General features: G+C 50.0%; 5 protein-coding genes across 5 annotated transcripts; all 5 read left to right on the top strand.

Annotated features, from left to right (window-relative positions):
• On the top strand, positions 1-1,930 carry P152DRAFT_203252 (phospho-2-dehydro-3-deoxyheptonate aldolase, phenylalanine-inhibited). Its single transcript, XM_033674358.1, has 4 exons — positions 1-226; positions 297-1,254; positions 1,304-1,818; positions 1,915-1,930. The coding sequence occupies exons 1-3, from the start codon at positions 221-223 to the stop codon at positions 1,468-1,470; spliced, it is 1,131 nt and encodes a 376-aa protein (XP_033537592.1). The 5' UTR covers positions 1-220; the 3' UTR covers positions 1,471-1,818; positions 1,915-1,930.
• Positions 1,931-2,776: 846 nt separating this feature from the next.
• On the top strand, positions 2,777-4,405 carry P152DRAFT_455683 (uncharacterized protein). Its single transcript, XM_033678836.1, has 5 exons — positions 2,777-3,227; positions 3,373-3,491; positions 3,541-3,621; positions 3,677-3,852; positions 3,916-4,405. Exons 1-5 carry the CDS (start codon positions 3,160-3,162, stop codon positions 4,159-4,161), a joined length of 690 nt encoding a protein of 229 aa, XP_033537591.1. The 5' UTR covers positions 2,777-3,159; the 3' UTR covers positions 4,162-4,405.
• Positions 4,406-5,600: 1,195 nt separating this feature from the next.
• On the top strand, positions 5,601-6,303 carry P152DRAFT_446952 (uncharacterized protein; the record flags this gene model as incomplete). Its single annotated transcript, XM_033677957.1, has 2 exons — positions 5,601-6,000; positions 6,107-6,303. 2 exons carry the CDS (start codon positions 5,601-5,603, stop codon positions 6,301-6,303), a joined length of 597 nt encoding a protein of 198 aa, XP_033537590.1.
• An 820-nt stretch (positions 6,304-7,123) lies between these two features.
• P152DRAFT_430441 (alpha/beta-hydrolase) lies at positions 7,124-9,256 on the top strand (the record flags this gene model as incomplete). Its single annotated transcript, XM_033677391.1, has 6 exons — positions 7,124-7,371; positions 7,479-7,660; positions 7,710-7,794; positions 7,853-8,354; positions 8,406-8,805; positions 8,873-9,256. The coding sequence occupies 6 exons, from the start codon at positions 7,124-7,126 to the stop codon at positions 9,016-9,018; spliced, it is 1,563 nt and encodes a 520-aa protein (XP_033537589.1). The 3' UTR covers positions 9,019-9,256.
• Positions 9,257-10,795: 1,539 nt separating this feature from the next.
• Positions 10,796-12,621, top strand: P152DRAFT_203190 (uncharacterized protein). Its single transcript, XM_033674357.1, has 3 exons — positions 10,796-11,438; positions 11,497-11,576; positions 11,626-12,621. The coding sequence occupies exons 1-3, from the start codon at positions 10,998-11,000 to the stop codon at positions 12,494-12,496; spliced, it is 1,392 nt and encodes a 463-aa protein (XP_033537588.1). The 5' UTR covers positions 10,796-10,997; the 3' UTR covers positions 12,497-12,621.
• The last annotated feature ends 1,338 nt before the right edge of the window (positions 12,622-13,959 follow it).

Here is a 13,959-nt window from a genome sequence, read left to right as displayed (position 1 = left end):
ACAATATGGAATTTGGGGTAGAAACTGGGGCAAGCAAGAAGAATTTATGACTCGAATGTGAACAGTCATTTGGACTATTCCTCTGCACACCTCAGTCCTAGATCGCCTTTTCTTCTCCGGCGTGCATTCTACCATTCGAATACTTCCTCATCGCGAAGAATTGACAATTGGACATCCTCCGAACTTCTTATTCCCCAATTGCACCGAGCGGATACGTAACATGTCTGTGAGTAACCTGCCTCGGACCATGTACCACCTCTCCAAAGCAGTCCTAGATTTGACTAATTCGTCACCAGTTCTTCATTGAAAACAAGTCGGTTGGTGACAGCGAAAATGCGGAGGACTGGCGAATTCGCGGCTACAACCCTCTCACGCCTCCCAACCTCCTACAACACGAAATCTCACAAACGCCCAAGTCCAAGGCAACGGTCTTAGCGGGACGAAATGAAGCGGTCAGCATTGTGAAGGGTCAAGACCCCCAGGATCGTCTGATAGTTGTTATCGGTCCATGCTCGATTCATGACCCGGAGGCAGCACTCGACTACTGCCGACGGCTACTTAAGTTGAAAGAGAAATACCAAGACGATCTTTTGATCGTCATGCGGTCGTACTTGGAGAAGCCGCGCACCACAGTCGGTTGGAAAGGCTTGATCAATGATCCGGACATCGACAATACGTTCAACATCAACAAGGGATTGCGGACTTCTCGACAGCTCTTCGTGAATTTGACGGATATGGGCATGCCTATCGCAAGCGAGATGCTAGACACGATCTCCCCTCAGTTCCTAGCAGACTTGCTAAGCGTCGGAGCAATTGGGGCACGGACGACTGAAAGTCAATTGCATCGCGAGCTTGCGTCTGGACTGTCTTTCCCAGTCGGCTTCAAGAACGGAACGGACGGTGGCCTTGACGTAGCTCTTGATGCCATCGGTGCAGCCAAACATCCTCATCATTTTCTCTCCGTGACGAAGCCGGGTGTCGTTGCCATCGTCGGCACGGTTGGAAATGAGGATTGCTTCGTCATTCTCCGAGGGGGGAAGCGTGGCACCAATTATGATGCACAAAGTATTGCGGACACTAAGGCTCAATTGGAGAAATCTGGCCTGAGGACCAGGCTGATGATCGATTGCTCACACGGCAATTCGGAAAAGAACCACCGCAATCAGCCGAAGGTGGCACATTCAATAGCTCAGCAGATTGCTAGCGGTGAGGATTGTATCATGGGAGTCATGATCGAGAGTAATATCAACGAAGGTCTGTACAATTTGTCCAGGTGAAGTCGTTCTTGCTGACACAATTATAGGAAATCAAAAGGTTCCAAAAGAGGGCAAGAGTGGCCTCAAGTATGGAGTATCGATCACAGACGCCTGCATTAGCTGGGAAGACACCGAGAAAGTCTTAGAGGAGCTGGCCACGGCGATCAAGCGGAGAAGGGACCTGAAGGCGTCCAAAGCCAACGGCCAATCTTAACTCCTACCATTATGCTGAGACGAGGCGATGAGACGAGGCGAAAAGTTGCTGTCGTTTATGGAGTCTGGAACGGAAAATTAGAGTGTGTCCGCAGATACCCGGAATATGAGTCGTTGCATTCACTCTCAAGCTATATATTTTTGCATGAGAGCCGTCCCCGAGCGTCGCTATTAATCCCGCATCCCACTATGCCATCTCTGGGTATACTATATAGCCCAATGGCATCGTGAGCTACGATGCCTTGCAACCGTCCTTTAGAGAGCCGACTTTACACGCATTGGGAATCCGAAAGGCCTGTAATACATGTTTGACGGGGATAATACAAAATGCCCTGCATTGGCAGTTGATGTAAGTGTCTGCATATTGTCCTTTAACACCCTCCGCCCTAATCACGAAAGTCAGCAATTGATAGTTCTAGCCACGTTTTAGTACTGATTATCATAGACCACTAGGCTATGTTCAATTTTCCATTCTCATAAGTCGAGTACCATTGCTGCAGATCACCGTCTCGTATATGAAGTCCAAAAGCCTTTTCGTCAGCATTCTCCAGCACTCCGGACGATGGTTAATGACCGAAGCACCACAGAATTGTCGTCAATCCCCAGTACATCCATCGCAAATGACTTCAACGATAGGCACGCAAGGATTACTCGTATCCCAAGGTTCAGGGCTATTTGGTGACAGCCCTCTGACACTTCTAGTCTGCTATGCCCTTGGATTGCTAGGAAATGTTACCAGCATCTTGGGCAGGTGTGGCTCTGGCTTGAAACTAAGGCATACTACAACTGCCGTGAGCGTCTAAGCTGCAAAAGCAAAGTTGGCCATGTGCATATCTCCATTTCGCGAGGAGCTGTTCTTAAACCTTCCCTTTTCCGTAATTTGGCTGTTGGAGCCTGAGTCGATGGAATCTTTAATTCATACTTACTACCTAAGAGTTTTCCCAATCATACACTTTTCACCACTAGTCATTCATCTTGCTTTTCTTGAGGCAGGTGACCCGACCATGGGCCTGCGGCTCCGTTACCGGAGATTCGATAGGCGGCCTCACAGCAGCGTGAGGGGTCTCGTACGCAATCGATCATATTATCGTTTATGGAGCTCGACCGGTCCGATGAGGAGATCTGTCACCACAGATTCGAGCGCTCCAATGCGATTATAATTGAGTTCGAAAGGGTCGTTTTAAACCCACCTACATCTAAATGGAGCTCTACGAAGGTATTCATGCGTACATTTGCCAGTTCTAAAAGCAACCTGGATCACAACCCGTGGATCACAAGCTACAAAGAAGGCATCCTGACTGATATCCAGTGAAGCCCGAATTCACTTCGCAAGGCGAACCAAATCCCGGTCATTCTATTGCCTTCTCCCACCGCCTCTCCCTCAGGGGCTATTCCGCTAGGCATTCTCGGATTGAAACAACAATAACCCTTACGCTCGCCTGTCCCCTGACACATATCCTTACATACGATGCCACGTAACGATATATCTATGGGACCTGCTAGTCTAGAGAGACGGAGTGATCGCGCGATCAAAACCATCGGCCACGGTCAGGACCGGGCGGCGAATCGAACGGTCGACGACAAGCAGGCCCGCACGCTTTCGCAAAGCAGGCCCTTACAAATCTCGAGTTTATGCTGGGAAGTTACACCAAGCTATTCCTTTTCATTTATGGCATGTTTGCCTAGGTGAATGCCTTCAAACTGCCTTGGTAGCGCCTTGTTCGACCTCCGTGGCCTATTTGAGTCTCATTATCGGCGGTAAGTCCCTACATGGTCATCAACCCCTCCCCGTGCAAACACAAGGAAGCAGTCCGCATTCCTTTCTCTGTTCGCTTTTACACTTGTCTCGCTACTTTATCTACCTTACTTAATACATTTCCATGGCTGACGAACAGGGAGACAGAAACTGGTCCTCCGATAGTGATGATAATGCGACCCGGTTCTCTAGTGTTTGGGCTGATCGGGAGATCAATAATGTGAACGGTGGCGTTGATGAGCAGGATACGCCAAATGGAGTGGCAGGTATTATTCCACAGTTGAACGCAGGTTTGAACCCGTCTGACTGGGACAGGTCTTTCACAAGATGGCGGACGCGGCGAGACGCATCCTCAAGATCCGACTGGGGGAGACGGCGCTCCAACAACCTATCACGGCAAGATATCCTAAAGGTCTCCAAGGCGACTACGAAGAAGCTAACCTGACCATAGAGTTTAGTATACCGAGCTCTAACGGGGCGGTACTGTATGTGTACGGTACACCTAGTCAAGAATCCCACGATCCAGAGGTCGATGAGGAAACGGAACCTGAAGAAAATGCTCCAACCACAAATGGCGATGAAGGAGTATATGATCATCAACCTGAATACGCGAACGAAAACCCCGACGTATGTCACTGCACTGGTTCATTCCTAAACGCCTTATAAGAACGTTCTCTGACAATTGGATAGAATCTCAGTACTTCGCACTTCAACCACCATGCACCACAGACGGCGGATTCTACAAACCCCGAGCCGCAAAGATATGTTGAAGCAATGAACATCCAAGACGAAGCAGCTAGGGGCGAAAATTCCCATTGGGAGACTGAAGAAGAAAGTGATGATGACGCTGCTGAAGATGATGGTTCCATGCGTTTCGAGGACAGTCGAGATATCAGTCACAGGAGTGACGGTGCGCCGCTTGGTGACGTGGATTGAGTGCAGATCGACGCTCCTTTAAAATATCTTCGCACGAACGGCCCATTTTGGGCAAGTACTGTCTTTCTTTTTCATGTTCGCCTTTCGAGGTCATGTCCTAATCACTTAGCACCATTGCATTATGCATACTCGAACCAGATGTTCCAATCCTGGATGCAGCAAACCTTGGAACAACGTGATCAAGTCGAGTGCTGTAGTCAACAGAATGGTATTAGTACAGCTTGGCTCCTACGGGATTGACATGACTGTTTGTGAATGCTGTGGATTGTCGGTGACTCCAGTACTGCTGTGGACGTCTACCGCTTTCCCGTTTCTCTTCTCTGCTCGTCTAGACACGGTATGATGTTCCGACAACTGTTTTCTCAGACTGCATCACTATAAAACCCCTCTGGACTGATAGTAAACATTCGGTGCATCGCATGCCTTTCTTACTTCTAAATATGTAAGTTAGTAGTTAACTAACTACCCAACTTCTATAAAAAACAACATAGAGCGTCCATCAGCAAATGTCCGTCATTACCGTATCGTAGACTAAAAATCGAATAGAACTACGACCGCTCTCTATTATCCACTCCTGTCGTTCACGCACGCGCCATTTAATTGGCCGATGGAGAGACCAATATGGTTTATGCAGGTGTCTGGGCTGGCCTCTCAGCCTCGAAGCTGATATCGGCATTCCAATAGGGACTCAAATCCTCCCTGCCACGATGGCAGACGATTTTGCTGGAATCTGCACTTCGGTTGGACAACTTCTATACACAGCCTTCGTATCTCCCGTCTTTGCGGCTAATGTTTCTTCTCCTTTGTTGTTACGCTGAGACATTTTATATCACCTTTCAAAGTCTGTCGGTTTGCCTGCGTCCTATTAGCATCTATATTGATATAAACCCCCCTTCCTGTCGGTTTCTAATCTTTACCACGTTTCACAGCCATATCGTTTTCGTGGAACATGGCGCTTATGTGCTACCTTCAACCTTAGCTACGCTCAACGTCTTGGGATACTCACTGGCCAGGAGGACACGATGCCTTGGCGCATCGTGGAACTTCCATGAGAAGATTTAGGAACATTGGTATCATGGCTAAGGGGCAGTTGCAAATTTAGATCGCAATTGTCGTATTCATGGGGTTGTCAAGATGAATCCCAGAGGCTTAAGCCCAGATTGGATGATCGTTAAATTTGAGGTTTATCACAATTGACATCGTACAGCATTAACACCTCAGCTCTCGAATGCTCGAGATGGCCATCGCGGGTATAAAAGGATCAAACTTTTGACGTTCAAGATGGAAGTTTATGATCGCAGACAAGCGCACTTTCAGATTTCACCATTATCACGATCATCCAAGTCCACTATTCAAATAGGAGCTGTCAAGGCTCTATTCTGCTTCCTGAGTACTGTTTTGTCAATCCTGTCTCTCCAACATCATCTTTACTCAGCATCATGAAGGTCCAGCTCCTCATCCCCATCCTTCCATTCCTCGTTGGGCTCGTGGCCGCCTTTCCAGCCGTGGAACCTTCCAGTGTTCCGGCAGTGAGCTCCACGATCCCTAATGACGTCCCTATTTCGATACCGATTCCTCTACCAGAGGGCCAGGACACTGGCGGCGACGAGGGTGCATTCGAAGACGAAGGGCAGAGCGCGATCGACGAAGGGTCACTTCCAAGGGAGGGCCCGCTGGAGAAGCGTAAGCTTCCGGCGTCAATTCATTGGGAGAAGCACCCCAACATCAACTTTAAAGTCGGAAGGAATATCAATGTCAGAGCTGATGTCACCTTGCACAAGGATGGGAAAGTTCGGTTCTACACTGAGGTCAACAACCGACGTCGATGGGCCCATACAAGTATGCCGTTCTATGTTCTGTAAAGGACAAGGCAGGCAGGCTTTATACTGTCGACCGCAACGCGAAGTTTGCTGAAAGGCGAAATCCTGCCACCGAGATATCACAGACAAGACCGTTACCAACACGAACGTCAAGAATAATTGGCAAAGCATCAATGAGAATCCCGAATCTTTGAGCTGTTTCGCTACTGCAGCATGGAATTTCGGAAAAGTCGTTGATTGGGTTCTTGACTGGATCAAAGATCACAAGGAAGAAACTATTGCGGTGATTGCTATCATTTCTGCTGTTGTTGCAGCGTCCTGATATTACTCTGGTGGTGATTGGGACGTCTCCAATAAGAATGAGCAAGATATTGCGCAGGTTTTCAGTGTGTCGACTGTCATGCGGTTGCTGCAAGTTTGACCAGGCTACGTGTGTTTCTATCTTAAATGGACCAGACCTTATGCTTCAATAAATATCCTTGTTTCTCACAACTCCGGATCAGTGATAGTAACCGTGTCGTGAGTCGTGGTCGAATCCTCCTCACGCCTGATTTATAATGGCTATTCATGGCCTCGGCTCGGTCCTAACTGGGTAAGGAGATCACGAATATCAGACCGGATCGACCCCATTCCAAGACATCCAAGTACCTACACGGACCTCCAGACTGAAGACCGTGCTCGATAATACGGAATTGATTGAGCTGGTAAGGCGACTCCTTGGCATACTTGCTCTACATTCTATTTACAAAGTCATCGTAACCAAACGATCATATGGAACACCAAACTTCCAATATTGGTTCCAAACACCAACCTTTGCACCTCCGCGAATAGCATAGCCACGGAGTATTGCAAAGGCTGGAACTCTTCAAAAGTCCGATAACTTTAATGACTTCATGTTAGTAACGAATTGTCCGAGCGCAGACCAATATATTTGAAACAGCCGAGTAGTCCGGCAAGGTTACCGTGCCTATTATAATTTAGAGCCATTGTACCTGCATAGAGATCTAGGGAGTTTAATATATGGTCGATTTCTTATGTTTATTTAAGAGCTGGAGATAGGTACTGCTAGTTCCTCTCGAGATTCAGGTCGGATATTGGCTATTTTGAGAGCGTCGGCAGATCGAACGTGCCACACAAGAAACATGCTCTTTCTCCCTCAGATCAGTCTCGCTTTGAGCGTCTTCTTACACTTACAACCCGCGATTGCAGGTGGACCGCGGTGCATCCCCGAGACCGTGAGAACTTCAAGCGGTAGGATTATAGGCCATGCCTCATCATGGCAGCCAGAAGTATCCGAATACTTGGGAATTCCATATGCTAAGAAGCCGAAACGGTTCGAAGCCGCAAAGCCAATTAAAGGGTATCGACACAGGATAATCAAGGCAGACAAGTTTGTAAGTGAGCCAAGAAAGACGAAAATGACTCAAAGCAGCTAATTGTGGAAAGGGAGCGTGAGTCAATGAGCGACATAATATAACTGATCCTAACAAGTCCTAGATCTTGCCCTGCGAACCTTGCTACGGTCAATGCGAGCGACACCTCAGGAGCAGGGAAATTGCTCCAAGTGCTGAGCCAAGTCAATGAAACCTCATCTGAGGATTGCCTGCATCTCAATGTATGGACGAAACCGCAGGCAGGCGAAAAGAAAAAGGCGGTCATGATATGGATCCATGGCGGAGGTATTCAGTGTGGACATGACGACTACGACAGAGACTGACCGAGTGACAGGCTTCAACACTGGAAGCGGGGCCTCCCCGGTATATAACGGCGCTCGATTGGCGAACGATCAAGACGTCGTTGTGGTCAGCATGAAGTGAGTCCAGTCGCGATGAGGACCTCGTCGCAGTCCAGAAACTAACCGCGACGTTCAGTTACCGTTTGAACATCTTCGGCTTCCCTTCTGCACCAGACCTCGCGGCACAGAACCTTGGTTTACGTGACCAGAGACTCGCAGTGGAATGGGCCCGTGACAATGTGAAGGCCTTCGGCGGCGATCCAGATCGCATGATCTTGTTTGGGGAGTCCGCTGGCGCCGCATCAGTGGACCTCTACAGCTACGCCTATAAGGAAGATCCAATTGTGACCGGCTTTATCGCCCAATCCGGGGTGGCCAGTAACCGAGGAGTAACAATCGACACCGTCAGGGACGCTTGGTACGAAGCAAGCGCGAAAATCGGCTGTGGAGGAGCATCAGTAGGCAATAAAACTGTTGCGTGCATGCAACGGAAGACGACTCAACAAATACTGGATGCGACCAGACCCAATGGAACGGTTCCAGCACTCGGTTCCACTCCCTTTACCCCCGTCGCGGATGGAGATATCGTCTTCTCTGACTACGAAGCCAGGCGAAATCGAGGGGATTTCATTCAAGCAGTAAGTTTGGTCCGCATCACTTCACCACACAAACGCTAGAACATCACGCAGCCTGTGCTCATCGGAAACAACGATAACGAAGGGGGAATTTTCATTGTCATCGCAAATGCTGCCGGATCGCCGGTCAATGTCAACGCCACGCTTGCGATTGTCAACCAGCAATTTACGTGCGGATCGAAAGCTGCGGTCAATGGGCGAGTCAACGCCGGCGTGCCTGCTTGGCGATACCGGTACTATGGCGAGTACGATAATCAAGATATCGGTGTCAAAGGTGCTTGGCACGGATCGGAGCTTGCCATGGTCTTTGGAACGGCTGAGCTCACGAGCAAAGAGCCCAACAGTCCCGAGCAAGATCGCCTCATGAAAAGCATGATGTCCGCGTGGGCGAGTTTCGCAAAGAATCCGAGTGGAGGATTGACCGCACTCGGGTGGCCTGCGTACAAAGATGACGGTGAGTCCAGCATTTCGCAAGAGCGAAACGGGTGTCCATGACCGTACTGATCGTGCTTAATACTCAGAACCGACACTGGTTCGACTTGGGAATGAGAATGCCGCTGAGCCCAATTTCGGACCCAATGCTGAACACGATGGAATCTGCGGAAATTCCACGGCGACCAGACGCAGTGTGAGGAGTGAGAAGAGGTTGGAACGGTTCCTGTTCTAGGTAGGTATTGTTTATTTTCGCCGACGGTCCATTGATCTGTTGACGTATTCGGCGCGATGGTGTGTCGCTGGAGATGGATCTCATGAGTCAGGACTCGTTAATTGAGAGATTTAAGACTGTGCGAGCCGCGAGGAAATTTGAACCGGGATCAAGGGTTTAATCCGAGGACTGAATGCGACATCCCGACATGGATGGGTGAGTACTAACTATTAAGTCGTGAAGTTGTGATGGCACGATCATATTATGTAAGGAATAATATGGAAATAGATATATGCAGGGAGTCGAGAAAAAGACGCCTAACAATTTCCAGATCCAAGCCTTTAAGGCCTCAACAGCGCATATTGAAACGGTGTAGCAAGTGGTCTGTCGTCGCCTCAAAAGCATGTTTTCAATTGCCAAAGCCACCATTCGGCATTCACCAAGGACCCAACAGCCAGGATGACCCCAGGCGGAGATGGGTGCTTGGGCCTCCGAGGTTTGTGGGAACTGGGAGGGATCTCATACGCCACTCCCGAGATACATACTGGCCTGTTGCTGGGGTATAATCACTTAGTGACTTAAGGGCTTGGGAAAGGAAGATCGGCGTACGCAAGGAGACTGGAGAACTCACTGAGAGGGGATGATTGGTGAGAGGAGCCCCTTTCACGATAAAAGAGGGTACAACCTGGAGGCTAGAGCTATTATTACGTAGCGCCGTAGCGGTAAGTGACGACCATGAATCAGGAGTTCAGGGAGAACTCGGTATGGGTTTAATTGGACTGATTCATCAGATCCTGTAGGCTGTAGGCCAAGTCGACGACCTGTGGGGATGTCGGCACATGTTGTGAGCTGCAAGCAGCAAGATTGATAACGACCAGGCAGGAAGGCAAGGTCCATGTCCATGTCGCCATCGCAATTCGAGGCGTTGACCTGAAGCTGAATGGCTCAATCAGGTTATCGAAGTGAGGATCCAGGGTGAAGATCCAGGGCGAAGATTGGGGGCGAACAGAACAAAGATGTACTACGTAGGGTGCAGACTGCAGAGTGGAAATCCAGGGTTCATTCCCCTGGATCATGATGGGGATGTGGGAATACATAGCACCCATGGGGCCATGACCCAAGTAGGCAAGTACCGAACAAATCGCTGCACGTCCTGAGTCATTTGGGGAATGGACGAATGATCATTGGTCCGCGCTACCTACCATGTACAGTAATGATGAAATGAAGTTTAGTTTTGGGTTCAAGCTCCATTAGTGTAAATTCTCACCCACACAAAACCCGAGCTGAGCTGACGTTCCAGATTTCCACTGGCTATGATGTACTAGCCGTGGTACACTAATACAACTATGGTACACTAATACATGTACAGCCCCTGTCCAGCTTGGCCATGGAGTTGACACCTTTATGCCTTAACGCCTTAACCCCGACTTGCACCGAAGCTGCTGAGGCAACTTCAACCGTCAACGTCCCTGTCCTGTCCATCCATGTCCAGTCTGGCGTCTTGGTTCACCAGTTTCCATTTCATCTCATCCACTTCACTCTTCACCACACCGACGGCCTCCTCAGTTGACACTTCTCTCACCAGTGTCTATTAATGTTGGGCTGGTTGTCCCTTACTTGTCGTATCTCACCCACACTCTATTACTCCGTTCCATCCAGACCATCATCGGACATCGGTATTGTCCCGCTCGCAATGCATCATCGGCGCGCCTGGTCCCAGAGCTCCATGGTTCGATGTTGAATTGGCTACCGTACCGCTATATTTCCTAATCGGTCCTTTCAACCCTCCGGTACCATAGTATATAACCCTCTCCGACCACCTCTCACCTCTCAGCTCAGCTCTCCTCCCCATCTCATTCCTCTTCCAATTCCTTCCCACCGACTCCGCTAGAATTCCCCCACCCACGGCGCTGTAACCGACTGCTACGCCGAACGGACGTCGTCCCATTCCCTTTCCCATTCCTACTCGAACGTCATATCACCGCAACAGAACCATATCCATGATGCAACAACCACCGTTGCATGTTCTTCCTGGCCCCGGCATGTCTGGCGGCACGATCCAAGGCGGCCCGGTCCACCCGGGAATGCAGGGTGCACATATGCCCGGCCAGATGGCAGGCCAGATGCAAGGGCAGATGCCAGGACAAATGCAAGGGCAGATGCAAGGGCAGATGCAAGGGCAGATGCAAAGCCAGATGCCAGGACAGATGCCAGGCCAGGTTTCGGGACAGATGCCAGGCCAGGTTTCGGGACAGATGCCAGGACAGATGCACGGTGGGATGCCCGGACAGATGCCTCCTGGATATCCTCAGATGCCAATCCCTCCCCAACAGTCTCGAAGACCTCTCGCTCCTCTAGAAGCGATTCGAGATGGAAAGAAATTCAGCTTGCACATTGCACAGCAGCCCGTTCGCGCACGAATGTGCGGCTTTGGCGATAAAGTATGTCAGAGCCCATGCTTGTCCCGTTGAAGCTGGTCGCTAATCCGCTGCCATTTAGGATCGTCGACCCATCACTCCTCCTCCATGCATTCGTCTCATTATCACGGACGTGAAGACTGGAGAGGAAATCAACCCTGGGTACGACCAGAATCGCCACGGTGTTCAGTTTCATGCTGATATCTGATAGGGATATTGACTCCACGTATTTCGTGCTCAACGTTGACTTGTGGAATGAGGAGGGCACCCAGGAAGTGAACCTGGTTCGCCATTCATCCAACTCCCCTGCGGTGTCGATCAGCACCTCTACCGTCTGCGGATATCCCCCTCCGCCAGAGCGTGCGTACATTGGTCTCCTTAATCCCACGCAGGTCTCAACCATGGGGTCGGTCCACTCCCTTCCCCCTCCCCCGCACATGGGATATGCGTCGGCTGGATCGGGGCCACAGGGATCAATGCCGCAAACCCCCCAGCATGCCAGCCCTCATCCTGATTATCCACAGCACTATCAACAACAACAAAGCATGCCTCCAACTCCGACCGCGATGACCCAAGCGGGAGGTGCACCGCCTCAACAACAACAGCATCAAAGCGGGATGCAGATGGGCTACCTGCAGGCTCAAATGCCGGCCTCGCAGCCACCAGGCTATCAGACCGTCCACGCAATCCCGATCCCGGTCAGCCAGCAGCAAGTCGGCATGTTCACGCGCAATCTTATCGGCAGTCTTTCTGTCAATGCGTTCAAGTTGAACGACACCGAAGGCCATGTCGGCTTCTGGTTTGTGCTCCAAGATTTGTCGGTCCGCACGGAAGGGGGATTCCGCCTCAAGATGTCCTTCGTCGACGTCGGTGACGGACATGGGAACCTGAACACCAGCAAGGCGCCTGTGCTAGCAACGGTGTACTCGCAGCAGTTCCAAGTGTACAGCGCGAAGAAATTCCCCGGGGTCATCGAAAGCACCCCGCTCAGCAAGGTCTTCGCCGGTCAAGGCATCAAAATTCCCATCCGCAAGGATGGCCCAAAGCGGGACAACCAGACGGAATATGATGCTGATGATTGATTCTCGGCCGCGTAACCCGCGTGGAAGTTAAGAGAATTTCCGAGAAAGCGGCACTTTCGAGCTTACATTGAGAGCGACGGAGCAAGGAAAAACATGGGGTTTCATTTGGGATATTTGCCATGCGCGCAAATCAGGCTGGGCTATGAGGCGTTAGGACAAGGAGTTGGTACTGGAGTTTTTGCTTTGGGTGGTTTCATTTCTTCTCATTAGACCTGGATCGGATCATACATTGTTCCATTTCTAGACAAAATGTCATGGTGTGGCATTGAGTTAATGCATCGGTTCCGTAGCAGTCATATTCAGGTAGTAATCAAGGAAATTTCCAATCAGATCCTACTCTCCCGGACGTGCACCAGTGTAGTCCACCTCTTCCACCATCACCAATGCCTAACGAGAGCGCTTCTAGACAAAGGTCGCCGTCAATCTCGGCACTGATCAGTCACACTGTATTGGTTGCAGCTTGGAAGAGTTTGGAGAGCTTGAAAAGGACCGGGATAGTCTTATAAACCATGCATTCAGGAAGTTTGGGTTCAGCCTTAAGTGAGTTCTGGTTCGTGTACATTCAGTTCCATTCAGTCAGTGCAATTCAGTGTTTAATTCAGTCGAGAACTCGAGAATGAATGGATTAGGATTGTGGAACCTAGTCACGTGGTGGAAGCATGCAAGGAGTGTCATATGTGCCTTAACACCTTATAAGCCTTGCAGTTGCTGTTGCTCACGTGCAGTTGCATCATACATGTGACTAGAGTTTCTAGTCATCAGGCACTTGCCTGTGCAGCAGATCACTGCGGCAGCCGGATCAGCATGGTGATTAACGTTCATTGCAATCAAATAGTAAATCCTATAGCTAGTAATCCCAACTATTCCGGTAATCGGGATATGTGAGGATCAATAGTGCTAGCCTCCCTTTGTCGTGATTAATATTAAATATTCTGGTCGGGACGGACGGAGGAGGGAATATGGAGTACTCCACCACACCCTCTTCACCCACAGTCCCACACCACCACCCCAGAGGCCCAGACTCTCAACACTACTGCACTGCATCGTCCCAGAGAGGAGTGAGGAGTCAAACCTCCACCTTGACCTTGACTTTGGCTCACACCTGACTCTGTCACTGGCTACTCCAAGTCACCACCACCCTTTGGCTATCTCGATCATCACCACCATCAATCCTCATCCTCCTCCTCCTCCCCTCCTCCTCGCCCTCCTGACGCCCGCTTCCATCCACTCATCTCAACTCCTCTTCCGTTCCTCGACTGCTCAGCCTTGAACTCATGATACCCGCTCCGCCTACACCTGAGCCATCATTACCCATCATACCTCCATACTATATTAGATACCTGTACTTCCTTTTCTATTCTCATCGCTGCATGTCTGCACACCATCTAATCTACTTCTTTCCTTCCACCCTGCGAGTCTCCATCCCCACAGCCCTCAATATCCCACCAACCCGCACCTGATAA

Source organism: Eremomyces bilateralis (genome assembly GCF_010015585.1).
Source record: "Eremomyces bilateralis CBS 781.70 unplaced genomic scaffold P152scaffold_3, whole genome shotgun sequence".
Lineage (NCBI taxonomy): Eukaryota > Fungi > Ascomycota > Dothideomycetes > Eremomycetales > Eremomycetaceae > Eremomyces > Eremomyces bilateralis.
This window is presented reverse-complemented; position numbering and strand designations above follow the sequence as displayed.

Excerpts from the sequence above, each read along its gene's own strand:
- P152DRAFT_203252 (XM_033674358.1), top strand. Across the intron at positions 1,255-1,303 it reads CGAGAGTAATATCAACGAAG|GAAATCAAAAGGTTCCAAAA; the intron begins GTCTGTACAATT and ends ACACAATTATAG.
- P152DRAFT_455683 (XM_033678836.1), top strand. The coding sequence starts at position 3,160 with ATGCCTTCAAACTGCCTTGGTAGCGCCTTGTTCGACCTCCGTGGCCTA. Across the intron at positions 3,228-3,372 it reads TTTGAGTCTCATTATCGGCG|AAACTGGTCCTCCGATAGTG; the intron begins GTAAGTCCCTAC and ends ACAGGGAGACAG. Across the intron at positions 3,492-3,540 it reads TACGCCAAATGGAGTGGCAG|GTCTTTCACAAGATGGCGGA; the intron begins GTATTATTCCAC and ends TGACTGGGACAG.
- P152DRAFT_203190 (XM_033674357.1), top strand. The coding sequence starts at position 10,998 with ATGATGCAACAACCACCGTTGCATGTTCTTCCTGGCCCCGGCATGTCT. Across the intron at positions 11,439-11,496 it reads TGTGCGGCTTTGGCGATAAA|GATCGTCGACCCATCACTCC; the intron begins GTATGTCAGAGC and ends GCTGCCATTTAG. Across the intron at positions 11,577-11,625 it reads GGAGAGGAAATCAACCCTGG|GGATATTGACTCCACGTATT; the intron begins GTACGACCAGAA and ends GATATCTGATAG.